Raw genomic sequence first — 24,872 nt, forward strand, 5'->3', positions numbered from 1 at the left:
GGAGTCCCTGGGGCAGAAGGGGGCTGGCGCTAAGCTCGTTGTTCTCAAGTACTCCTCTTCTTTTTCCCCCCACCCCCCCTCCCCGTAACCCACAGGGATCCAGGGGGAGGAGTGGAGATGACCGTGTTTCGGAAGAATAACACCACACCGCCCGTGCGGTGCAGCTCGCAGCATTCTGTCTTCGGTTTCAACCAAGTGTCGGTGAGTAGTTCCACAGGGTGGGGTTGCATGTGTGGCGGAGGAGGGCGATGGTTGGAGAGCCCGAGGGACTGTGCGACAATTTGGTGGGGGCGGGGGGGGGGGGAGGGTGGGGAGAGAATGTTGTGAACAGGAGTGGGCGTGGGGACTGAGCTGTTTGTGTTCTGTCAAGTCGTGCGGTCCATCCGAATGTGAATGTGGCTTTTACTTTCTTTTGGCCTGTTTTTCAGGATTTATTGCCTCACTTGGAAGACAGTGCAACCTCTAAAGGTAGGGAGGGAGGGCGGGGTGGTGGGAGGGGAGTGATGTGCTGTTCTGGGGCCTAACGGTGAAGTGACTGGTCTAGTGATGCAAAACCCGATTCCCATGGGATGCCAGTTCTGGATCCCGGCAGGTAGAATTTATAGCTGCTCTCAGTTAAGGAAATGCCCCTCCCCCATTCACCAACATCTTTCACGGGTAGAAATCTTCCGTCCCTTTCCCGGCCCGGCCTACTCTTGACTCCAGACCCACCAGCTTCGTGGGACGGGCTGTTGACAGCCCTCTGAAGTGAGCATGGCGCTCTGCTCAAGGGTGGGCGCCTGTGGCACCCTGCACTTATCGAGCTTGGTTTACAATGGTTCTGCTTCCTTTTCTTGGCTGGGGGGGTGGGTGCGGAAGAGGCGTGGTAGCCGCTGTTCTGCCATTTTGGCCAGTCGGAGTTGCTGTTCGGGAAGAGCGAAATGCCAAATTGGCCTGTGGGTCATCTGCGTGGAACTCAGCACCAAATTTGCAGTTGATGTGCTGCACTCAGAATATAATCTCAGTGCGAGTTAAGGGCTCAGTTGAGGGGCAACTCTTGGCTGTGTCCCCCTCACCAGGTACTGATCAGCAAAGTTCCCTCTGAACCACCGGCCCCCAGCTATCCCGCACCTCGGTGCGCTCGCGTGGTGGATGACGTTGACTTTCACTTCCAGAAATTGCTAGCGCGCATGGACCTCAGTAGAATTAAACAAAAATCCAAGGGGACGCCGATGATCAGGATCAAATTCTCTACCCTGTTCTCGGTCGTTCTGAGATGAGGTAGCTTAGTCCAGGCTGAGATTTGAATTTTTGTGCTTTTGGCCCCTTTACTGTAAATTGGAGCAGCTCTTTGAGGTTTGGTGGCTGCATTATCTCGACAGAACAGTCTTGGCCGTATTTGGACCCGATGTTTCTTGTGTGTCCGCAGGGATCAGAGATTTGGTCCGCGAACAAGGCAGTAAAAATGTAATTGTCACATCAGCTGACAGAGAGTTACTGAAACTGAACATGCTAGATACAGCAGGTGAGTCATTGGCATGAGTTTTTTTTCTGTCTCTTAACCTTTTATCTCCCTTTAGTGGCAAAGTTTTATGCTGGGTTAGTTGGCTTGTGTTGGTAACCAGCAAACAATGTTCACAAGGGCCAGGCAGTGACCATCTCCATCAAGAGAGAACAGGAGTGTATCTCCTTGACATTTGACATTACTATGTTATTGAATGCCCCGCTAGCAAGCTGAGGGCTATTGTTGACCAGAAACTGAGCTGAATGTAGTTACTGGAGCAGCTGGGAATTCTTTGGTGACTAACTCACCTCCCGGATGCCCACTGTTTGCAAGGCACAAGTCGGGAGTTACCCAGGACGAAGCAGCCTGCTTGATAGGCGCCCAATTTACCACCTTCAACATGAAACATTGCCCGCGTACAGTTTGCCCTCTGAACTGCATGCTACCCTGACCCGGAACTGTATCGGCCATCCCTTCGCCACTGAATAATTCAGCTACCCTGCACGGACTTCAGTGGCTCAAGAAGTCAGCTCACCACCACCGCTGCTGTCTCAGGAGTGGTGGGCAATAAAACCTGTTATTGTCAGCACCACTTAGGCCCTGTGACTGAACAAGAAATGTCCACTAGGTAGCTTGGCCTGCCTGGAATCCCCAATGGCCTGCCGTATTCGGCATGTCCACAAGGACTCTTACCGGTTTTTATGGATGCACCGTAGAAAGCGTCCTATCTGGATGCATCATGGCTTGAGAGGGCAACTGGTCTGCCCAGGCCCGTAAGAAACTACAGAGAGATGTGAACACAGCCCACTCCAACATATGAACCAACCTTCCATCCATGAATCCATCTACACTTGCCCCTGCTTTGGGAAGACAGCTCAACGTCATCAAACACCCCTCCCACTCCGGCTGTAATCTCTTCCAACCTCTTCCATTCATATAAAAGCTTAAATAAATGTAACAGATTCAAGAACAGCTTCTCCCCTGCCGTGATTAGACTTCTGTGTGGACCTATCAAAATTTTAAATCTGATGTTGGTCTCGTTTTTTTGTGTATCTTCTCTGTAGCCATAACATTGTATTGTTCCTGGCTGTTCTGTTACCTTAAGGCACTTTGTACGGTATGGACCGCCTCTACTGCAGGCAAAACAAAACTTTTCACTCTATCTAGGTACATGTGACAATAATAAATCAGTTAACTTCTGCTCTCCCCCTAACTTGCTCCCCCCCTCACTTGCTCTCTAGATTAGATTCCCTACAGTGTGGAAACAGGCCCTTCGGCCCAACAAGTCCACACCGCCCCTTGAAGCATCCCACCCAGATCCATCCCCCTATAACCCACACGCCCCTGAACACTACAAGCAATTTAGCACGGCCGATCCACTTAGCCTGCGCATCTTTTGGACTGTGGGAGGAAACCGGAGCACCCGGTGGAAACCCACGCAGGCACGGGGAGAATGTGCAAACTCCACACAGACAGTCGTCCGAGGTTGGAATCGAACCCGAGTCCCTGGTGCTGTGAGGCTGCAGTGCTAACCCCTGAGCCGCCGTGCCACCCCCAATAAATAAATAAACCCCACTTGTTTATTCCCCGTTACAATCCCCTCAGTGGGCAAACTTTTCCACCCCTCTGCATCAGACCCCAGTTTGCTGAATGTTACTAAGCGCCAGTTGTCAGCTTTCATGATGATGGTGCCGGAGGTAAATATTGGCTGCAGAACGCCCCAAAGGACTCCCCTGCTATACCATTCGTAGCTAATAAAATGTGAGGCTGGATGAACACAGCAGGCCAAGCAGCATCTCAGGAGCACAGTGCTCCTGAGATGCTGCTTGGCCTGCTGTGTTCATCCAGCCTCACATTTTAGTATCTTGGAATCTCCAGCATCTGCAGTTCCCATTATCTCTGATACCATTCGTAGCTGTTGGGATGTAGAGCAAGCTCAGTATCAGCCTGGGAATTGGAGTTCAGTCCTCAGGCATGCAGACTCGAACCCAGGGCTGTCTGACCGTGAGGGCTGGCGTTGGTGGGGGGAGGAGAGGAGAGGAGAGAGAGAGAGAGAGAGAAAACACTCTGTGTGAAGCCATGGCTAGTACCTAATCATGGAGATATTGCTAATCTATCCCAATGTCACAATGACAGTGAGACAAAATGGGCAGTGAGGAGGATGCCTCAGCCCTGTTTGTGTAATGTCGATATAAGATAGTCACCAGCAAATTCAATGGGGATTTTGGGAAATAGTCTTTACCCAGAGTGTAGACCAGAAGACATAGGTGTGGAAGTAATGCCATTTAGGGTTGGGCAATAAATGCTGGCCTAGTTTGTGACATGCCATAAGTAAATAAAATAAAATTAATGTTGATTATACTTCAGAGGAAACTGGACGGACAGGATTAAGCAGGATAGAGTGGGCAGTACAGCCTCCCTGGAAGAGTGACTCCAATCAGTCCCCACTAGCGTTTCCCCACATCGCTACAAATTCCCTTTCTTCGGATAATTGTCCCTATCTCTTCCGCATGCGACGCCTCACTTGAGCCTGCCTCCACCAAACTCTCGGGCAGTTCGTTCCCGATCCTAACCGCTCGCTCGGGCCTGAGAAGCCGAAAGATTTCTCGCTCTGTTGGCCTTTTGCCGAATGCCTCCTGGTTTTTGAACCTTCCACAGGGTGGGGACGATTTCTCTCCTCTCGCTACGTCCTCGTGACTGTGGAGTGCCGCTATTAAAACCCCCCCCCCCCCCTCCACTTTCTGCGGTGGTCATGAATATGGCAACAGATTGTTTGTGCCTGTGAGGTGCAGATTGTGACATGTAAGGGAGGATGACTGCTCCCTGGCTTGGTGTTTTTTTTATTGTCTGTCATTTCAGATTCACCAACGCTGCATGCGACCAGCGAGGGTCCTCTGCCCCAAGAGATGGCCCAACTGGACACACAGCCTTCAGCCAAAAGAATATCCTCACTACCTGTCCAGCCGTCCCCAGGACCTGCCTTGTCCCCACCGCCCTGCGGCCTGGCAGTGCCTGACATGCGGGTGCACCCGTTGCCCGTCGGCCTGCTGGACCAGCTCGGGGCCTGGCGTTCCGGCGACTCCGAGAGCCTGTGCAATGCCCTGCTGGGCCCCTTGCTGTGCGACCGCCTGGCGGGAGACCCAGTCGGGAAGGCACCGGACCCGGCTCTGGCCGGCCCTGGCAGGGAGGGCGGTGGCGGACACGAGGGAACCCGGGGGAAGGAGCCACCGCCACCGGAGGGAGGGGGTCTCGAGGCTTTGGGCGCCAAGGCGGCCGGTTCCACCGACAGCTGCTTCAGCGGCACCGACCGGGAGACTCAGAGCACCGTCAGCAGCTACAGGAGCGAGAAGACCAGCTCCACTCGCCTGGAAAGCCCCTCCCTCACCCCGCAGCCGGACCCCGAGGCCATGGGCGCCAGGCCTGGCAGCGATACAGACAACTTCTCAGACAGCGAGGTGGTCGCCACCCCAGATCCTGGCCCCTCGGCCGAGGGGATCTCACGGTTCCCCTTTGTCGGCCCCAGCAGTGAGATCCTGACTGGGGGAGGGGACGACCCCCTGACCACCTGGCTGAGCGCCCCTTCCCCCGGGACCCTCGCCTTGGCCGACCCTTCCCAGCATGCCCCGCTGCAGGTGGAGAGGGCAGTGAGGCCCAAGGAGCTGAACCTACTGGGCCGGGGGCCAGCACGGCGCTCCGGCAGGAGGAAGGGCGCCAGGAGGCATGGCGGCAGCACCGGCAGCTTTGATTACCGGCGGGATTACGCGCCGATCAGGACGGCTCTTGGCGCAAAGGCCTACAGTGAGGGCTTCTTTGAGGATGAGGACTCAAGTGACCAGAGCGACCTGAGCCATGCTTCCAGCCTGCGCTCACAGCCCAACTACAGCAGCTCCTCCAGCTCGTCCAGCGTCACCTCGCAGTCCTGCTCCTCCCCCGATGCAAAGCGGCCGCAGGGCAGGCGGAGGAACCCGGCCCGCTCTGATCCCGAGCCCGCCCCGGCTCTGGCACCCCCGCCTCCCTCCGAGCCTCCCGCTGGTGCCAAGACCCATGCCCGGGTGCTGAGTATGGACAGTGGGGCTGGCGCGGGGCCGCTGGAGCTGGGTCCCGGCAGTACCCGCACCCTGACCGCCTCCAAGTCCGACCTGGAGGCCCGGGACGTCGAGCCGCGCTGGAGGGAGCGGTTCTCCCGGAGGCTGGAGTCTATCGGCAGTGCCTGGAGCCAGTCGGAGGGGGCGGTTGGTGGAGGTAGGTCAGAGGGGCAGAGTGGTGGGGGGGGGCGCGGATGTGGGGGCCTTGTGGTTTGCTGGGAGGGGATAGGCAGCAGATAATGTTAGTGAGAGATCTCGCACCCCCACTCCTCTGCCCCAGCGTACTCACTGCCTGTTTTTTATTTTCACTGCCCCCCCCTTCCCCTACCAGTGTTTGCTCCTTGCTATCTGTCCCCTACAAATCCCATGCTTGCTCCCTGCTGTCTTTCTGACCCCCTCTCCCCTGGTTTTTCGCTCCTCGCTGTCCGTCCCCTGCAACTCCCTTTCTTGCTTCCAGCTACCCTTGTCTCCCATCCCACTTGAACCAGCCTGTTTCTCCACTCCACTCTCTCTCTGTCTCTCCCTCCCTCCTCCACTCGCTCACCTTCTTTATTTTTCCACCTGTTACGTTAGATTTGTGCCTAAATATAACCCACCACACCGCCTCCCCCAAACCCCCGGGATCCTGTGTTCCAGAAACTCCCAGCAGGATTCTACGTTTTGCGAAGGGGCATGTTTCCGTTCTTCCCGCTCTAAATGATCAAGCAGCCATTTGCCGGCTTCTCCGCAGTCCCTCGGGCTCGGGGGTGACTCCGGGGTGGGGTTGGCTGAACCGTCCCCGATCCCAGAGCTCAGGGCTGCCGGTGTTTGCTGAGGTGGGTGGGTGGGGCTGACGCTCAGGGAACAGCGCTCGCTTGATCTCCCTGGTGACGTGTTTGGTCTTTGCTAACGCTCCTCGTCCAGTACCTACGTTCGTGATCACACCCAACTCCCATGGGAATGTTGCATTTACGCAGGGTGTGCTCTGGAGCATTTTCTCTGCCGTCCTAGCGATTACAATGGAGCTTAGAGTGCATAGCACTCACTTCGGGAGCCACGTGGCCGGCGTGCAGCTCTCCCAGCGTCCCCCAAATTATGGGGTGCGGGGCAGTCTCCCAAACCTGCTGCGGGGCGTGTGTTAGGGTCAAGAGCTCCAGGGCAGCTGTTTCTCCTGTGCAGATCGGATGAAGTGCAGGATGGGGCGAGTTTGGGAAACAGTGGTCTCCGGTTTCTGTCACGGACTGCGATGGCCTTCGTGTTGTCTCGTGGGAATCCCCGCTGGGAGTTGTCTTGCAGTCCCAGAGCAGCCTTTTGCTGCCCTCTACTTCCACACAGTCGGACATGCTCTGTCCAGTCCTGCCGCAGACACTTTTGTTCTCTGGGATTCGGTTTCACTGATGAGCCTGTTGTATCAAATACTTTGCATATTTGATCGGGAGAGAGAATAGATAAGGAGGGTGGGTGCCGAGGCAGGGGACGCCGCGCTGTTGGAGGGTTGGCGCTGAGGTCGGGGGTAGGGTGCCGTGCTGTCGGAGGGTTGGCGCCAAGGGTGGGCGGGGGAGGTGCGGGTTGGTGCACTGCGCTGTCGGAGGGTCGGCGCCGAGGTTGGGGGGGCGGGGGAGGGTCGGTGCCGAGGGCAGGTCCATACCAAAGATTGATAAGCTGTTGGAATTTCTCCAGTGTGAAGTCAAACACAATCCCATCCACCCTGTGAATGGAGCTCTGTGGGGAGGAAGAGATTGTGGAGCTGGATTCATTTTTAAATGCTGCTTGTGATATTTGATTGTTTGTCGTCCTCCCCTGGCCAGCACCAGCTCCGGAAGAACCTGGGAGACGGGAACCTACCAGCAGTGTGAAGAGGACACAGGCAATGAGGCGAAGGCACAACGCAGGCAGCAACCCAACACCTCCACCCTCTATCATGGGCTCACCGCCAAGGTATGATACTGTGTTGCAGCACTGTGGGAGGGCATGGTGGCAGACTGCTATTACACATGTAATCCTGGGGAATGAGCCTAATCAGAAATACAAGTGTGAAAGAATTGCGATAAGAATTAGCATGGTCCTGGGAACACCCCTCACTGGGAGTCCTTGACACACTGGTGCAACATTGGGTTAGAAATAGAATAAAGCTAACACACAGACAAAGAACACGAGTAGGTCTCTCCTTTGGGCCTGCTCCACCTTGCAATAAAATCACGGCTGATCTGATTTTAACCTTGACCGTGCAGAGCCCCAGTAACGTTTCATCCTGTTGGGCATCAAGAATCACTTTCTTAAAAATATTTAGAGCCCCTCTACTCTCTTAAAACTGAAAGTAAATCTCCCTTTACGCTCTCTCAAATGAAGATTGAAGATACTGCCACGCTGTCCCCATTCAACACTCACAGGGCATGGACAGTGCAGGGTTAGATAGAGAGTAAGGCCTTTTCTACTCTTTAAAAGTGGAAATTATGCTGTCCCTGCTCACTTAAAGTGAAAGTAAAGCTCTCTCAACTCTTCCAGACTGAAAGTAAAGCTGTCACAGTTTACAGTGTACCCATCAAACAGCCTGAGGACATGTAGAGCACAGGATTGTACATAGTGCGAATCTTCCACGCCTGTCTCAGTCCTTTCTTCTTTGTGTGATACAATGTGGAAACAGACCCTTTGGTTCAACCAGTCCTCACCAACTATGTTCCCAAACTAAACTCGTCTCACTTTCCTATGTTTGGCCCATATCCCTCCAAACCTTTCTGATTCAAGCACTTAGCCAAATTTCTTTTAAATGCTGTAACTGTACCTGCATGCACCATGTCCTCTGGCGGTTCATTCCATTTACAAACTGCTCTGTTTTTTTTATAAAAGGGCCCTTTCTAAATCTTTCTCCCCTCACCTTTAAAAATATGCTGTGTAATTTTAATTTACCCTCAACCTAGGCAAAAGACCCTTGTCATTCACGTTATCTATGCCTCCCTTGTGGTTTTATAAACCTCTATAAGGTCACCTCTTAAATCTCCTGTGGCCCATTGAAAAATAGTCTCAGCCTATTCAGTCTATTTTTACAACTCAAATTTTCCATTCCCAGCAACATCCTGGTAAATCTTTTCTGAACCCTCTCCAATTTAAAAATATCCTTACTGTAACTGGGCGACCAGAACTGGACATGGTATTCCAGAAGAGGTCTCACCGACGTCCTGTACAACTTCAGCAAGACGCCCCAACTCTTGTACTCAGAGGTCTGAGCAATGATGGCAAACATGTTAAAACGCTTTCTTAACCACCTTGTCTACCTTTGGCGCAAACTTGAATGAATTATGTACCTGGGCCCCTTTGTTCTATAACACTACTGAGGGTCCTATCTGTGTGGGATTGCTATGAGCTGTTGTGCTCTGTGGAGTTTCGAACTTCAGGCCCAAACCAACATACTTGAGCTTGTCCTTCATTCTGCGGAGACTTCCACATCTTTGTGCTCTGCCAGTGACCTTTTCTTGTAACTATGCACAATGCATCATTAGAGCTTCAGTTTTAAAAGCCTTTTTCTTGTTTTCAAAGTGTTCTGTGGTCTGGCGCGCTCTCATTCACCGGTAACCGCTTTGCAGCCCCACAGACCCCTTATGGTCAGTGCTACTCCAATTCTGGCAAGTTGTGAGTCACTGATTTTCTGCACCATGCTTTCAACTCCCTGGGTTTTAATTTCCCTTCCAAAAACCCCCTGCTGATCTTTGAGACACCACTTTCAGCCTAGCTTTTAATCACTTGATTTGATATGTCGCTGTGAACGGTTTTAGAATATTTGGTGTAATTCTGCTCGTTGTGCCTTAGGAAGAATGTTGTTAAACTAGAAAGGGGGAGGCATGGTGGCTCAGTAGTTAGCACTGCAGCCTCATAGTGTCATGGACCCAGGTTCAGTTGCAGGGGCGACTGTTGAGAACATGGAACAGTACAGGCCCTTCAGCCCACGATGCCGTGCCAACCTATTATCCTACTCTAAGATCAAACTGCCCTGCATACACTTCATTTTAGTATCATCCATTTGCCTATCCAAGAGTCACTTAAATGTTGCTAATGTGTCTGAATGCACTACCTCCTCTGGCTGCACATTCCACAACGCACTCTGTGTTTAAAAAAAAAAGACCTTGTGTGGAATTTGCACATGCTATAGGTTTTCTCACACAGTCCAAAGGTGTGCAGGTTAGGGTGGATTGGCCGTGCTAGATTGCCCCTTGGAGGGGAACTTGAAATGGGTGGTGTTCCCATGTGCCTGATACCCTGGTCCTTCCAGATGGAAGTGGTTGTCGGTTTGTGGAAGGTGCTGCCTGAGGATCTGAGAGTTTTTGCAGTGCATCTTGTAGATGCTAGGGGTGGCTTAGCTGTGGGAAATGCAGGGTTCCAAGGATAGGGTAGAGGGTTGGGTCTGTTTGGGATGCTCTTTGGAAGGTTGGGGTGGGCTCGATGGGCTGAATGGCCTGCTCCCACACTGTAGGGATTCTAAAATTCTATGCTACTTAAATTTACAAGGATGTTCACAGGTCTGGAGGGTTAAAGTTATAAGAGGAGGCTGGGAGCTATTCCCTGGAGCATCGGAGGCTGAGCAATGACCATTAGAAATGTATAAAATCAGGAGGGGCCTGGATAGGGTGAATAGTTAACATTTTTTCTCCCCTGGGTAGGGGAGCCTACAACTAGAGGGGCATAGGTTTAAGGTGAGGAGAAAGCTTTAAAAGGGTCTGGAGGGGCAACTTTTTCATGCAGAGGGTGGTGCGTTTATGGAATGAGCTGCCAGAGGAAGTGGTGGAGGCTCGTACAGTTACAGAATTTAAAAGGGACCTGGATGGGGACATGAATAGGAAGGGTTTAGAGGGATATGGACCAAATTCTGGTAAAGGGGACTAAATTTAGGTTATATGGTCAGCATGGATGAGTTGGACTGAAAGGCCTGTTTCCATGCTGTATGACTGTGTGGGGAAAAACGGCTGGAAAATGCCTCTGGCTGCACTGTTGTTGGGAGATGCTGCGTTCACCCATTCACTGTGAAAATTCTCGGTTTACTGTTGTGTCGAATTCTCCGTGCAGCCTGCAGGACATCCAGAGGAACCGGACGGCGTCCCAGTCGCGAACCCACGCGCTCCCTGCAGCCCTGCACTTTGCCAGCTCGCTGCTGCTCTCTCGGGGCCCTGTGCACGAGGCTTCCAACTTTGATGACACCTCGGACGGAGCAGTTCACTACTTCTACGATGAAGCTGGTAGGTGCTGTTCCTAACTCTTGGGTCACTCGCTCCAGTTTGTGGAGTCAAGCTGAGCCACCATATCAAATGCTTGAAAGAGTGCAGCTCTGTGTCCTGGAAGCGCTAACCTCTGAATGATTGTCATGGCCATTCCAGGTGGGAGAGGGCAGGAGCTTATGGGCTTGGGTAAATTGCGACCTGGTGCTGCAGTTTCTTTCCACAGTCCAAAGATGTGCAGGTTAGGGTGGATTGGCCATGTTATGTTGTCATCATAGCGTCCAAGGATGCGCGGGTTAGGTTGGTTAGCCATGGGGAATGTTGGGTTACGGGGATCAGTTCTGGTGTGTGTTTGTTTTCTTCTGTTTATTTGTGGGATGTGGGTGTCGCTGGCTGGCCAGCATTTGTTGCCCCTCCCTAGTTGCCCCCTGAGAAGGTGATAGTGAGCTGCCTTCCTGTTCTGGGTTGACCCATGAGCTACTAGGGGAGGGAATTCCAGGATTTTGACCCAGTGACAGTGAAGAAATGGCAATATATTTCCAAGTCAGTGTAGTGAGTGACTTGGAGGAGAACTTGAAATGGGTGGTGTTCTCATGTGCCTGATACCCTGGTCCTTCCAGATGGAAGTGGTTGTGGGTTTGTGGAAGGTGCTGTCTGAGGATCTGTGAGTTTTTGCAGTGCATCTTGTAGATGGTACACGCTGCTGCTACTGAGCATGGATGGTAGAAGGAGTGGGATGTTTGTGGATGTGGTACCAATCAAGCGGGGGCTGTTTTGTCCTGGATGGTATCGAGCTTCTTGAGTGTTGTCGGAGCTGTCCCCATCCAGAGACAAGTGGGGAGTATTCCATCACACCCCTGACTTGTGCCTAGTTGATGGTGGAACAGGCTTTGAAGAGTCAGGAAGTGAGTTACTCTCCCCAGAATTTCTAGCTTCTGGCCTGCTTTTGTAGCCCTTGTGTTAATATGGTGAATCCAGTTGAGTTTCTGGTCAATGATAACCCCCCAGGATGTTGATAGTGGGGGATTCAGGGATGGTAACACCATCGAATGTCAAGGGTGGTAGTTAAATTGTCTCTTAATGGCGAGGGTCAAAGTATTAGTGTAGCGCAAATGCTACTTGCTGCTTGTCAGGGCCTGGGTGAGATGCTCGTCAGAGGGGCAGTGCAGACTCAATGGGTTGAATGGCCTGTTTCCACACTGTGTAGGCATCCTATGATTCAATGGGAAGCAAGTAAAGTGAATGGCTAGCTTATAATTCTAACGTAAGCTCACTCGCTTTTTAAAATTCCCTTACCCGTACAAACAAAAGATGTGGAAGTGCCAGTGTTGGACTGGGGTGGTCAAGGTCAGAAATCACACGACACCAGGTTATAGTCCAACAGGTTTGTTTGGAATCACAAGCCTTCCTAGCACTGCCCCTCTGTCAGACTTCACCAACGATGGGGCAGTGCTCCAAAAGCTTCTAATTTCAAATAAACCGTTCGGACTATAACCTGGTGACTTCTGACCTCGTACAAACAAACACACAGATGCATGCCATGCATTTCTCTTCCACAGTTTCCTTGGTTTAAAGTCGTATCTTTCCCCAATTTCCCGAGCGCGTGGTCCAAAACAGAAATTGCAGGCTTTGAGATTCACTCTGGGTGAACTCCCAATTATTAAAACGCCTCTCCGCTCGTATTTAAGTCTGCAAAATGGATGCTGATAAGATGAAGGGAGCAATTTGAGAAGTACCAAGGCAGATGGTACAGTGTAGATCTAGGTCCACCATTATTGAAAAGGGTGGTGGGTAAAGAGAAGAGGCTGGAGGGGCTGAATGGCCACCGTCTTTTGTAGGTCGCTGTTAGTTTTAAAGTTCTGACCCCATAAAAGAGAATCCAAACAAATGGTGAGGTTCACCGTCTATCTTAAACATCCATTGAGCCACTTATTCTTTGCTTTTTTTGGTCACTGTTTATTTCCTGTGCCCGACCCCCCCCCCCCACACCCTTGCAGGCATCCGCAGATCCTACACCTTTGGTCCGACGGGAGGTGGCTACGAGAATCCAGTGGGGCAACAAATGAGCCTGGAGCATATCTCCAACAACGCTTGGCAAGTTACACACTGCTTCCTGTGTTCTCCAGCAATGTCACCTGCTCAAATCTCCCATTTGCCGTACACCGTGCCTTCTGCCAGGAAGGTCCTGCAACACATCCTGCCTGAGACGCTGAGTTTAAGTGTATGATTTAGGAGCAGGGATTTAGCCCCTCAAGCCTGCTCTGCCATTGGATAAGGTTGTGGCTGATCTGACTGTGTCCCAGCTCACTTCCTTGGTTTGCCTGATTTTGATCACTAAATTCTAGGCACAAAATCCCAAAAGACTTTGGGAAAGCCCAACAAGCCGCAGAGGGATACAGCATTCCAAAAGAACAGATTTAAAAAGACTTAAAAGTAGTAAACACTTCTTGGCTGGTGGGGGAGTAGGTGTCTCAGTCATAAAAACATTGCGGCCACCCCTCTGTTGAAACCCCGAAGGATACAGACCCAACCTGTCCACCGTCCCTCCCTTCCCTCTCCTCTTCCTCCAGGTATCTGTTACACAGCTAGATCCTGCAAAAGTGGGGCAGGTCCAGCAGTAGAAATGCTGACCCTGAGCTCTGGGGGGAAACTCCGTCACTTTATTGTGGGATATTCAAGTTACAGATGGCCACAGGCTTTGTTCAAAGTTCCACCCAACATGCGGCTCTTTGACCTCTAACCCTTACCCGGTGGCCTATTTGTATTGTTGCCGGACTATTTATTCAGAGACCCAGATAATGTTCTGGGGACCCTCATTTGAGCCCTGCCCACAGCAGATGTTGGGAATAGAATTCAATTGAAAATCTGAAATAGCTATCTCATCTATTGTTGATATACAGAAAAACCCATCTGGTTTGCTAATGTCCTTTAGAGAAGGAAGCTGCTCTCCTTACCCAGTCTGCCCTGCCCAGACCCACAGCTATGTGCTCGACTCCCAACTGCCCTCTGAGCAATTAGGGATGGGTGATAAATGCTGGATCGGCCAATGATGCCCTCGTCTGGTGAATGAATGAATGACACACACCTCTTCCCTCCCTTACCTGCCTTTGTGTGCTCTCAACGTTTTGACACCGTTCACATTCCCAGCACGCTAACAGCAATTTCTCTTTCCCTTGGGAATCTTAGGGATCATCAGTCCCACTCTTCCAGCTTCACGTCTGCCGACGCTCCGGAGGGAATGCCACCGCTGTCACTCCTCCAGCCCCGGCCCGTGGTTCTTCAGGGCATGCAGGTCCGTAATGTGCCGTTGGAGATTCCTGAGGTAACCGAGGTTAATTTTCAGCTGGAAGTGGCCTCTTGCAATCGCTCCCCTCCCTCCCTTCGTGTTGCAGCGTGCCATGTGGTTCTTTCTTGTTTGTGAGCTGGCGAGGTTATTTGACTGCAGTGAGTGTTACAGTGCGGATAATCTTCCCACTGCCTGGTGCTCTCATGCTGGCCCTTTCTAGCGCTGTCTTAGTGCAAGTAAGGTCACACATGCCTGTGGCTAATGGAACAACGGGCCCTACTTAGCTCCTGTGCTATCGGTTCAGCATTAAGATGCTGGAGGTTGGAGATCTTGTAACAAAGACTCAGTGTACTTGAGCAATGTGACCATCGTCACAAAGGAGCTGGAGGAGGCCCCTTACTCGATAACCCTCAAAGTGTAGTTGGGCAAGACAATTTTGTTTTATCTGTTTTAAAATGTTCAATTAATGGCCGCTCCTAGTCGCAATGGCTGTTGGGAGCAGGGGTTCACGAATGTGGGTGGGCTAACATTTATTGCTCATCCATAATTGCCCCTTGAGACGGTGAAGAAGTGCTTTCTGACCTCATCCCTGCCTCTGTTTAAGTTAAAGCCTCCGTGCACCTCCATACTTGTTTTGACTCGCCTTACCAGAGGAAAATAGCTGCCCCCACCCCATTCTCGACCCAAGCTTCCTTTAAATCCCCTGTGCTCAAGATTTTGCAGCCAGTCAATAATGCATTTAGTCCCAGTGTGGCTCAGTTGCATGCTGCCAGGTTGATTGGAGGAGCGTGACTTGATGTCTCCTTCCTGTTTCCATTTCATCCCGGGATAAATCGCTCAGCAAAGACGGCAGCGTGTCAAATAACCTTTGCTCCTTGTTTTGTTTTTTTTTGGCCTCGTTTCTTGGGGGAACAAAAAAAATAATTCCCAGTTGGATTTTCTGGATCAGGAATCTCTCCATGAATCCCAGGAAAACACGCTAATGATAGAAGAGAAGAACAGGAACAAACAGTACTACAAGTTCTGGCTGCTGCCTTGGAAGTGGATACGAATCCGTTACGACCGCCTGGCACTGCTGGCTTTGCTCGACAGGTTTGGCGTGAAGGGAGGGAAATTCCGGAGACGCGCTGTGTGCCTTTGAAACAGGATTTAGGAAAGTTGGAGCCCCGTTGGATTCTAGCCCCCACGGCCACGCCATCGGTGCAAATTTAGTGTTTCCTTTTGTAGGAATCCTGGGTGGATCTCCATCTCTGAATGCACTGTGCCCTGTATCCCTCATGAAATCCACTTATCCTGTCACTGTCTCCAAGATGCAAGTGCCTGCATTGGCCACAAAGGTCTTTGGAGCATCCTATGGGCGTGGAAGGCTCCTTAACAATGCAAGCCTCACTCCGCAGTGTGCTAGGGACCAACCCAGATCTGAGCCTCAAAACAAAAGGCCCTGCATTTACATGGCACTTCTGAAGACTGCCCCCAGTGCTTTTGCAACCAACGCGGCGCTGCGGTGTTGGAATCCTAGAAGTGCTGCAGCTGAAAGGAGGCCATTTGGCACGCTGTGTGCATACTGTCTCTCTGTGAGCAGCTCGCCTGCAGCCGTTCTGTCTGTAACTCCGGATATTCATCCTCTTCAAATAACTATCTAATCCTCTTTCAAAGGCCTCACAGTTCAATCAGCCTTCACTGCCCGCACTTGTGTGAAAAAATTTCCCTCATATTTTTCACTAATTAAGTTGAAAATGTGACATCTTGTTCTCGATCGCTTGACTTGTAGAGACATTTCCTCCCTTTTACGTTGTCCTCGTGGGTTTTTTTTTTCTCTCAGCCTTTCTTTGTCCAATCTGGAACTGAAATTCCTCATTCAACCATTCTCTCAAAGCTCTCCTGCACTGTTTCCTAAAACGTGGCATTCAGAACTGGATATGATACTCCAGTGGTGTTTCTTGCGCAGCAAATCCCCGCAAACGTGTTGGTTGTGAGATGGGTATTGGCCAATTCTCTCGTCACCACTCCAGGAGTCCAGCATTCCCTTGTTGCCAGTGCACTCCGGACTCGAGTCTCTGGAGTGAGGCTTGACCTTGCAACCGAACGTGGAGTTGCAAGTGCTCCCCACTTCTAGTGCAGTGAAGCGAGATCCCAGAGGCGCTCTCGGGGGCGGGCTGAGAGTTGCTGTGCTGCTCAGACCTCCATGGAGGTTGGCACGGTCGCTGAGACTTCTGGTTTCTCATTGCATGGGTGCGCTACTTGGCCTTAAAGCTATCCAGTTTGCCAGGTAAAACCCCAGCAGTTCCCTGCCAGCGTCTGGTGCTAGATGGCGAATGGTGTCCAGGCCCTCCAGGGCTGCCCTGCACGTCCAAAGTCTGACCCTTTGAGGGTGTTGCGTTCACAAACTGGCCCCTAAGGCCATCCCCTCCCCTCCCCCTCATTAACGCTCCAGAAAAAGGCCTGAAGCCTGAGCCTTTGCTAGCATCTTTCTGCTTGTTTCCGTTTCCATTTCCATTCGTTTTTTGTCACCCCCCTCGCCCCCACCGCAGGAATCCATGTTAATCTTCTTCCTCCTCTCTCTCCGCAGAAACCGACTGGCCCGTGAGAATGTGGTGGCTGTCAGCCTGGCTGCCCTGGTGGCTTTTCTGGGCTTCATGCTTCTCCTTGAGGGCTTCTTCAGGGACATCTGGGTGTTCCAGTTCTGCCTGGTCATTGCCAGCTGCCAGTATTCGCTGTTGAAGGTAATACCCTGATGATATGTAGAGACAGATCTCGACTCCCTAACCAGCCGTTAGCCAGTTTCAGTTTGAGATGACCAGCCTTTCAGATTACACTCTTGACTTGAAGCCAGCAGCATTTCACAGGGTGGGGCGAACCAAGGCACCTCTGGCCCAAAACCTTGACCAGAAAGATGGCAAAGTGGTGAATTTTTGAGAGGAATTCCAGAACTCGGGACCGTGCTTGCTTAAACACCTCAATGGAGGAATAACCAGCCAGAATTGGAGACCTGCAGAGATCTCATGAGGCTCTCTGTGGTGGATGAGTTTCTACTGCGTGCGTTTCTGTTTGCCCTTTTGAGTTTGTCTTTGTTTTCGGGTTAGTGCCCCAGAAGGAAGGCTGTTTTTTTTCCCTTTTTGCTTTGATTTTGAAAGAGCCAAGGCGGGGCATAGAACATAGAAAAGTACAACACAGTACAGGCCCTTCGGCCCACGATGTTGTGCTCTTTCGTTTAAAAGAGCAGGGGCCGGGTACAAGAGAAATTTGGAATTCAAGCCAGTGAGGAGAGCAGGTGAACAGGATTTGGTGCAAATCAGACGTGGGGCAGTTGAGAAACAGAAACAAAGTTGCTGGAAAAACCCAGCAGGCCTGGCAGTGTCTGTGAAAGACAAAACAGTTAACTTTTCAGGTCCGGTGACCCTTCCTCAGAACTGGGACAGTAGAGGTTTATCTTGTCTTCTGTTTGCCAAAGGTGAGTGATTCCGTGAAATTTGCACTCCTGTACCGAATGCTGTATTGTTTAGCTCTCTCTTTATTTCTTTGCTTAAAAAGAAGATTGTGAAGCTCTGTTAGCAGACAGCCTGCAGGGCCACTGGTACAGTCTGGATTCTGAAGGACAGCCTGCAGTGCATTGCCTGAAGGACAGCCGGAGATTCTAGAATTTGGACTTGATGAAGGAATGGGCACTGTCTATTCCCACGAGCCTATTCCGTTGCCCTTCCTGATGGCGCCCTTGGGTGAATGCCTGCAGCTGCTGTGTCAGTTACATTACCCGTGATGCTGCATGTGGTCCTGGCTTGGGCATGCGTCTCATGGCCGCTGGGTCCAAATCCCCCTCAGACTGTTCGCCACACAGGAACCCCTGGGATAGATGCTAAATGTGGGTGTCGCGAGCGTTTGTAGCATGGGATTGCGGGGGAAGCTCCACGCCATTTCCCCTGTGATAAACCGATCTGATGAATTGTGAGCACTGTTGGTTCATTGCTTTATTTAGCACACAACCAGCTGATATGGGCTTGACCGATTCTTCTTTCTCCCCCTCAATTTTCCTTGGCCCGTCTCCCAACTAATTTTGTTTTTGTTTGTTTGTTCCTGATCGCCAGAAAATGTATCCTCTGAAGCCCTGCGCTCTATGCAAATGTGCCTCAAGGATGAAACATTTATACAAGATTAAAACCACTCAGACTGATAGTCGTGTGTTTTTGTTTTTCTCCCCCCACCCCCGCCAGAGTGTTCAGCCTGATGCAGCCTCTCCGATGCACGTGAGTACCATGAATTAAACTTGCATTTCTGCGGCACCTTTCGTGGCCTTTCGAAGTGCCCAGAGCATCTTACAACCAAGGACTTTACAGCAGCGGTGTGCCAAAGTGTGAGAGAAGTGGTGGCAAGTTCCAGTGGGCAGTAACAGAAAAATGACCTATAACATTTGCTTTAGAGGCAAAAACAGAAATTGCTGGAAAAGCTCAGCAGGTCTGCCAGCACCTGTGGAGAGAAATTTAGACTTAACGTTTCGGGTCGAGTGACCCTCCCTCAGAACTGCGATTGAAAGTTCCTCGGTCTGAGGAAGGCTCACTCAACCCGAAATGTTAAATCTGCTTTCTCTCCATAGAGGCTGCCAGACCTGCAGAAGTTTTCCAGCAATTTCTACTTGTTGTTTCTGATTTACAGCATCCGCAGTTCTTTCGGTTTTCACCCACTGTAGATGTTGATTGAGGGATAAATATTCCCAAGGGGAATTTTTTTTTTCAATTTGGAGTACAAGGTTATCTCTTGTATCTTCCCAAGAGGATAGGTTTCAACTTTCACCATCTCACCTCGAAGATAGTGTCTCTGACAGTGTAGTACTCCCTCACTGCTGTCGTAGCTAAAATCCATCAAAAGCCTCCCCGAAGTGGGACTTAACTCAGAGGTAGGGACTACTGCTCTCTCAGCCACATCTGGCCTTCAGAATGAGTCAGGGATGTGAAATGGCTTGAGAAACTGTGCAGTTTTCCCCTCAGAGTCCTGCACCCCTCCCCGTTTTCTATCCTGCCACCATGCAGTTTGGAGTGCAAGTCTCGCCTCTGGCTCCCCATTGCCGTGTGGCTCACTCTGGGCCACGGGGTTTGGGTCACCCAGTAATGTATAATGTTAAACCAGGGGCTAGAGGCTGGCAGAGTTGTCCTATGATTCAGTGTGTGCGCATGTGTGTGTGTGTGTGTGAGAGAGAGAGAGAGAGAGAGAGAGAGAGAATGCTGTGATCTGACCTGACTTGTGAATCTCCCACAGGGTCACAACTGGATCATTGCGTACAGCCGGCCAGTCTACTTCTGTATGTGCTGCGCCATGATTTGGCTCTTCGACTTTGGCAGCCGGAGTAGCGATCTCCAGCCCATCAGCCTGTATGGTGTCACACTCTTCTCTGCCCAGTCCTTTGCCTGTGCTCGGGATGTGGTGATTGGTGGGTTTAATCTCTCTGTTTATTGGGTTTACTGGGTGTTCAGCCCAACCGATTCACAAGGCTGTTCCTGCTCCATACCAGCCTTCTCATAATCTTGTTCGTTTGCCCTTCTGTTCCTCTCTCCCTTGTGTGTTTGTCTGGACTCCAGCTGTCATTCTTGTCTTACAGCCTGGGCGTTTTAACTGCAGTGTGGATTTTGTAGGTGGGCTGTTTGCACACATTCTCTGCCCTCAGACTGACATTTGGACTCTTCGTCATTGAGCTGAGGAGCAGGGGTGATCAACGAAAGGCTATTAACAATCTACTCCATGGGTCCCTACTGTAATAGAACAGGAACTAGAAGAGGGCAGTTCACCCCTTGATCTTGATCTGCCATCAGCTGTATGAAAACTGACATACGCTTCCCTTTCGCATTCCTCACTACATGTACCCAATCAAAACCGATCGATCTTCATCTTCAGAGCTCCAAGTTTCTCTTCTCTGCACCCTAATACCCCTCAACAATTTTGGGAAGCAGTTTCAAATTTCCATTCCCTTCTTTGTGAGATATACGCATTGATTAACTTTCTTGTTACCCCAACTTTTGTCAGCTCGTTGCCTGACTTTTATTTTTTAATCCTGCACTCTGGGCAGGCTGGGGTTTTAGCTTTGATTCATTTGCTTAAAAGGTTGGAAAATGCCAGCTAAATGATTGTGTGTATCTCATTAATTATGCTGACAACCACTTTGGTGTTGGTCATTGGTGCTTGTGGTGTGACACACCTGAGTGTCCTGGAAACTTGTAATGTACTCATACACAGGGCTGTATTGTTTGCAGGCAGTGAGTTCATGTACACACACTTCGCTAGTTTCACTGAATGCAAAGGTGGCAGCCACACTCTGGGTAATTTCTCCAGGCAATGCTTCAATGAACGCAAGTCAACTTGCACGTTTTTTAAAATTTAAAAAAAAAAAATCAAAGCTTGGCGGTTAACTGTCAATTGTCATCTCACTGGTGCATTCCCCAAAACAATGTCCCAACCAATCACACTCCACTTATTAACACGCTGCTGTTATGTCATATGAACATCGTTCTTCCTTTTACATTAATTTTTTTTGTGGCCATCCTAATGGTTCCTTTAGAATTGACAATACAATCGATTTTGTAAACAGGGTGAAAGTGTGCACCGTTCAACATCCTTCTCCACCTCCGCATGTTAAATCAATGGTAAAGTATTTTCCCATCCCCCTCACCAGCGGGAAGTATTGCCCTCTCTACCTACTCTGATATCATTCCTGGGAATCTGCACTGCTCGCTGTCCGTCTCTAATATCTCCTTTTTGAAGCATGGTGGCCACAAATGAGCATAATAATCTTTCCTCCTTCAAGCTGGTTTTTGTATCCTGCACAAGCTCTGAAGTAAACTAAGAAATGCTCCACTTCGTGAGATTCCTTAATTTTCCACCCTTGCCCTTTTTTTTTGAAGTTTTGCTTTGCTTCTCAACATTAATGATTGTTCCCAGGGCCTTGGAGAGGCTACAGGGGAGATTTACCAGCACGGTCCTGGAGCTGACGAGTTTCTGCCAACGTGAAGAGATGAAAGAGCCTTCCCTGAAAGGTTTAAGGGCCAGATTTGATCGAGCCTTTGCAAATCATGAGGTGGTTGGGGGTGGGAGGGTGGCTGCATGGTTTCAATTAATTAAAAAGCAAGAAACCCTATCCAAGGCCTGGAGGATCAGTAACCAGAGGGCCATGGATTGAAGAGAATTGGTTTTTTAAAAAAAAATAGGTCAGAGGAGGGGATGATAATTCCTTTCTCACAGTGATCTAGAATGTCCTGCTTAAACAGCTGGTGGAGGCAGATTGAGTATAAATTTCAATAAAAGGACTTGTAGAAATGTTTGCAAAGGGTATATTTGCAGAGGACAAGGGGTGCATGAGTGGGACTTTTCAAAGACCTAGCGTAGCACTGAGGGGCTAAGTGGCCTTCAGTGCTGTATGGTTTTTTTTTGACAGGGTCACGTTGTGATGTGCGATTCCTTGTTGTTCAGCTGTTTCTGGTTCTGTTTGCAGTTTTCACGCTGTGTTTTCCAGCCATTTTCCTCCTCGGGCTCTTGCCTCAAGTCAACACTTTCTTCATGTACTTGTTGGAACAGCTCGACATGCATGCCTTCGGGGGCACTGGTAAGTCTCTCGTTACCTCCAATCACCCCTCGTGTTTCATGTGATGTTTGAACCCGGATTGTATCGGCTGAGAGCAAGGAGAGAGATCTGTGCATTGCTTTACTTTTTCTTCCACTCTCTCTCTCCATCTCCCCTTGTGATTTCTTCCTCTTTCTCCATCATGGAGTTGGACGAGGGTGAGGACTAATGTCAGGAGCACTCTGAGGTAGCACCTTCCGGGATTTGTTGTGCGTGACGTTCTGTTCCGGAGTCAAAACAGAACAAGTTCAAGAGCTCGGTACTTTGCCTTAATTCACGCTGTCTTGTTCTATCCACAGCTACAACCAGCCCCATGTCTGCATTCTACAGCTTTGTACGCAGCCTGCTGGTCGCTGCCCTCCTGTACGGATTCTGCTTTGGGGCTGTGAAGGTAGGTAGGTCAGAGGCCACTGCGTGAGGGAAGGGATTGGGGTGAGCAGTGGGAGGGATAGCATCACTGGTTGCATTCCTACACAGAGCAAGATTGTCCAAAGACTCTCACCTTGTCCTCGGGACATTTGCTTCATTGACCTTGGCTCGATCTCTCTCTAATGTCAGAACCGGGGCTGATTTGCAAATGTTCCGTATCATTCTCAACTTCTCAAATACTGAGGCAGTCACTGTCCCTGCACGGCAACACTTGAACTGATGAAAGTCAGGTAATGTTTATGCCCACTAGTGCCATGCAATGATCATCTCAGACCCGCCAGAGTCTAAACGTTTACCGTTGACGAGTCCCCTCCTATCAACTTCCTGTAGGTTACCATCAACCAGAAACTACACTGGAACTGCCTTCAGAATACTGTGGTTCTAGAAAGCAAGATGCACAGCTGCACCTCAACCAGGCTGCTTTTGACAGCATTTTCCAAACCTTTTAAAGCCGAACAGGACAGGGACAGCACCTGCAAGTTCCCCTCCAGGCCCTGTGCCATCCAGGTGGTAGTTCTATGAATGTTATTGCGTCAGAATCCTGAATCAGCATTTTGATGGCACTTTGGATTTATCTACAGTCGTGTGGGCTGCAGGGGTTTGAGATGTTAGTTGATCAGCACCACCTCAAGGGGCAGCTGGGCAATGTCAGCAGGTGCTGCCTTGCTGGCGATGCTGGCACCCCTGAACAAATACGTATAAAGGGGGTATCAGAGGAGACAGGGCATCAGAGACAACATTGGGGAAGTCGGGCTCCGACAAAGAAGATGGGCAGAGTGGCTTCTTTTCCTGGTATCTCATTTTCTCTCTCTCTCCAAACCCTCCTCTGCACAGGTTCCTTGGGAAGCCCAGCATGTGCCAGTTTTGTTTTCCGTCTTCTGTGGCCTTCTAGTTGCACTTTCGTACCACCTCAGCCGACAAAGCAGCGATCCCACCACCCTGTGGTAAGTGGGCATCTGTGGGGAGTTTACTTTTTTCCTTGACCAGCCTGCAATCGAGGTGTTATCTGTATTGATCAAGTTCACTGGCCTTCAGTTTGTCGCTGATGTAGACTTGCCAAGGCCCTGGGAGAGCTGCGCTGCAGAAGCTGACAGCTTGTGGGGGGTGGGGAGGCAAGTGAAGTTAGGTCAAAGACCTATTTAAGTTTTTGTGATGGATGTAAGAGATCTTATGGCCTCTGTGGCAAGAAAAGCAAAAGTGTTCTCTGTTTATTCCTTGAACAACACTTTGCTTTAAGAAAAAGAAAGGCAGCCTGGCCATTAGCTCACTGCAGTTTGTGGTAGTTTACAGAACACCACTGTTCCTGCTGAGCTTCCTGCACTCTAATAATGGCAACTATTGGGAAGCGCATTCTTAACTGTAACCCTGTGGGGCATGCTGGGAGGCTGTGGTTACAGCATGACCTGTTCACATGAACCGCTCTCATACGCAAAAGATATACAGGGTGTTGGCAAGCTGCATGATGTCAGTGAGCAAAGGGTTTGGGGATGAGCCATCTCTATTCCTTACTCAATGAGGAAACCCAAATCATTAACTCTGTCTGTGCTCATTCTGATAACCACAGGGCTCTGATCCGCTCCAGGTTTTTCCCCGAGTTGGACAATCGTAATCCCGAGGATCCGCTGCTGGAAATCCAGGACCCACTCCCAGCAAAGCTCAAGAGCTCAGTGGTAAGTCCTTCGGCCTGAAGGGTTGGACCTGATCTGTTCGTGGAGCTGTTGTGTGTCATCTGTTTCAGTCCGTGACCATCTCAAGCCTCGATTTTCTCTCTCGGTCTGGGCTTAATCGACCTTGAGGCTTGGAGCAACTCCAAGGAAAATGATTGGAGAAGTATTCCACAGCGCCCTGCCCACAAGTCCAGGCTTGGTTCCCACAGTTGGGAGGCTCCTTGGCAAGTGCTGACAAGGATCCTTCAATTGTGGGGGGGCAGTGAGACACTTCAGTGGCTCTCCCCCCCCCCCCCCCCCCCCCCCCAACCTTTAATCCTTGGCTTCTTATCTGTCCCTCCTTCCTCCACCCACCCAATAGCATCTCTTCCTCCACATCCCCACCCCACCCCAGCCCTTGCTTTTAATGATTCTCACGTACTGCTCAGAGTAAGGGATTATCCAATTCTGCTCAGTAATTTATTATCGCTGTCTCCCATTTTCTCCATGCATTTCTAGAGAGAGATCCTTCATTCAGACCTGGTCATGTGCCCGGTGATTGCCATCATAACCTTCGCAATCAGTGCCAGCACGGTCTTTATCGCACTTCAGGTGGGTGTTCTGTATCTCACCTCTCACTCAGCCAGAAAGATCTGATGTGCCTCACTGAATCAGCTCGACAGGCAATACACTCTTCTCATGCTTTATTGGTACTGTATGACAGATTTACACAGTACCGGTCGGGACAGGTAACTGTCCTCCAGTGTTATACAGTGACAGAGATAGTAGGAACTGCAGATGCTGGAGAATCTGAATAATACAGTGACAGACCTGTCCCCACCGGTACTGTACCCCAGTGTCACACAGCGACAGACCTGTCCCCCCATGTTACAGTGACAGGCCTGTCCCCACTGGTGCAGTAACCCCAGTGTCTCACAGCGACAGACCTGTCCCCACCGGTACTGTACCCCCATGTTACAGTGACAGCCCTGTCCCCACTGGTGCTGTACCCCAGTGTCTCACAGCGACAGACGTGTCCGCACGGGTACTATACCCCAGTGTTATACAGCAACAGACCTGTCCCCCACCGGTACTGTACCCCAGTGTCACACAGCGACAGACCTGATAAGATCTGTTGAAGTGGAGTGAAGATGTGTTGT

General features: G+C 50.6%; 1 protein-coding gene across 3 annotated transcripts in view; it reads left to right on the plus strand.

Annotated features, from left to right (window-relative positions):
* Positions 1–93: 93 nt before the first annotated feature.
* LOC125449389 (pecanex-like protein 3) overlaps positions 94–24,872 on the plus strand; it is a 53,828-nt gene continuing 29,049 nt past the window's right edge. Inside the window, exons 1-17 of one of the 3 annotated variants that reach the window (XM_059641663.1) lie at positions 94–201; positions 429–468; positions 1,409–1,504; positions 4,343–5,725; positions 7,356–7,485; positions 10,603–10,772; positions 12,749–12,845; positions 13,938–14,073; positions 14,969–15,129; positions 16,607–16,760; positions 18,246–18,278; positions 19,285–19,456; positions 21,509–21,619; positions 21,937–22,028; positions 22,901–23,010; positions 23,631–23,736; positions 24,232–24,324. In XM_059641663.1, coding sequence (XP_059497646.1) covers positions 118–201; positions 429–468; positions 1,409–1,504; positions 4,343–5,725; positions 7,356–7,485; positions 10,603–10,772; positions 12,749–12,845; positions 13,938–14,073; positions 14,969–15,129; positions 16,607–16,760; positions 18,246–18,278; positions 19,285–19,456; positions 21,509–21,619; positions 21,937–22,028; positions 22,901–23,010; positions 23,631–23,736; positions 24,232–24,324 — 3,168 coding nt within the window. In that variant the 5' untranslated portion in view covers positions 94–117. The remainder of the gene's footprint in view (positions 202–428; positions 469–1,408; positions 1,505–4,342; positions 5,726–7,355; positions 7,486–10,602; positions 10,773–12,748; positions 12,846–13,937; positions 14,074–14,968; positions 15,130–16,606; positions 16,761–18,245; positions 18,279–19,284; positions 19,457–21,508; positions 21,620–21,936; positions 22,029–22,900; positions 23,011–23,630; positions 23,737–24,231; positions 24,325–24,872) is intronic. The other 2 variants (XM_059641664.1, XM_059641665.1) reach the window with 2 other exon arrangements.

Source organism: Stegostoma tigrinum, chromosome 42, assembly GCF_030684315.1.
Source record: "Stegostoma tigrinum isolate sSteTig4 chromosome 42, sSteTig4.hap1, whole genome shotgun sequence".
NCBI lineage: Eukaryota > Metazoa > Chordata > Chondrichthyes > Orectolobiformes > Stegostomatidae > Stegostoma > Stegostoma tigrinum.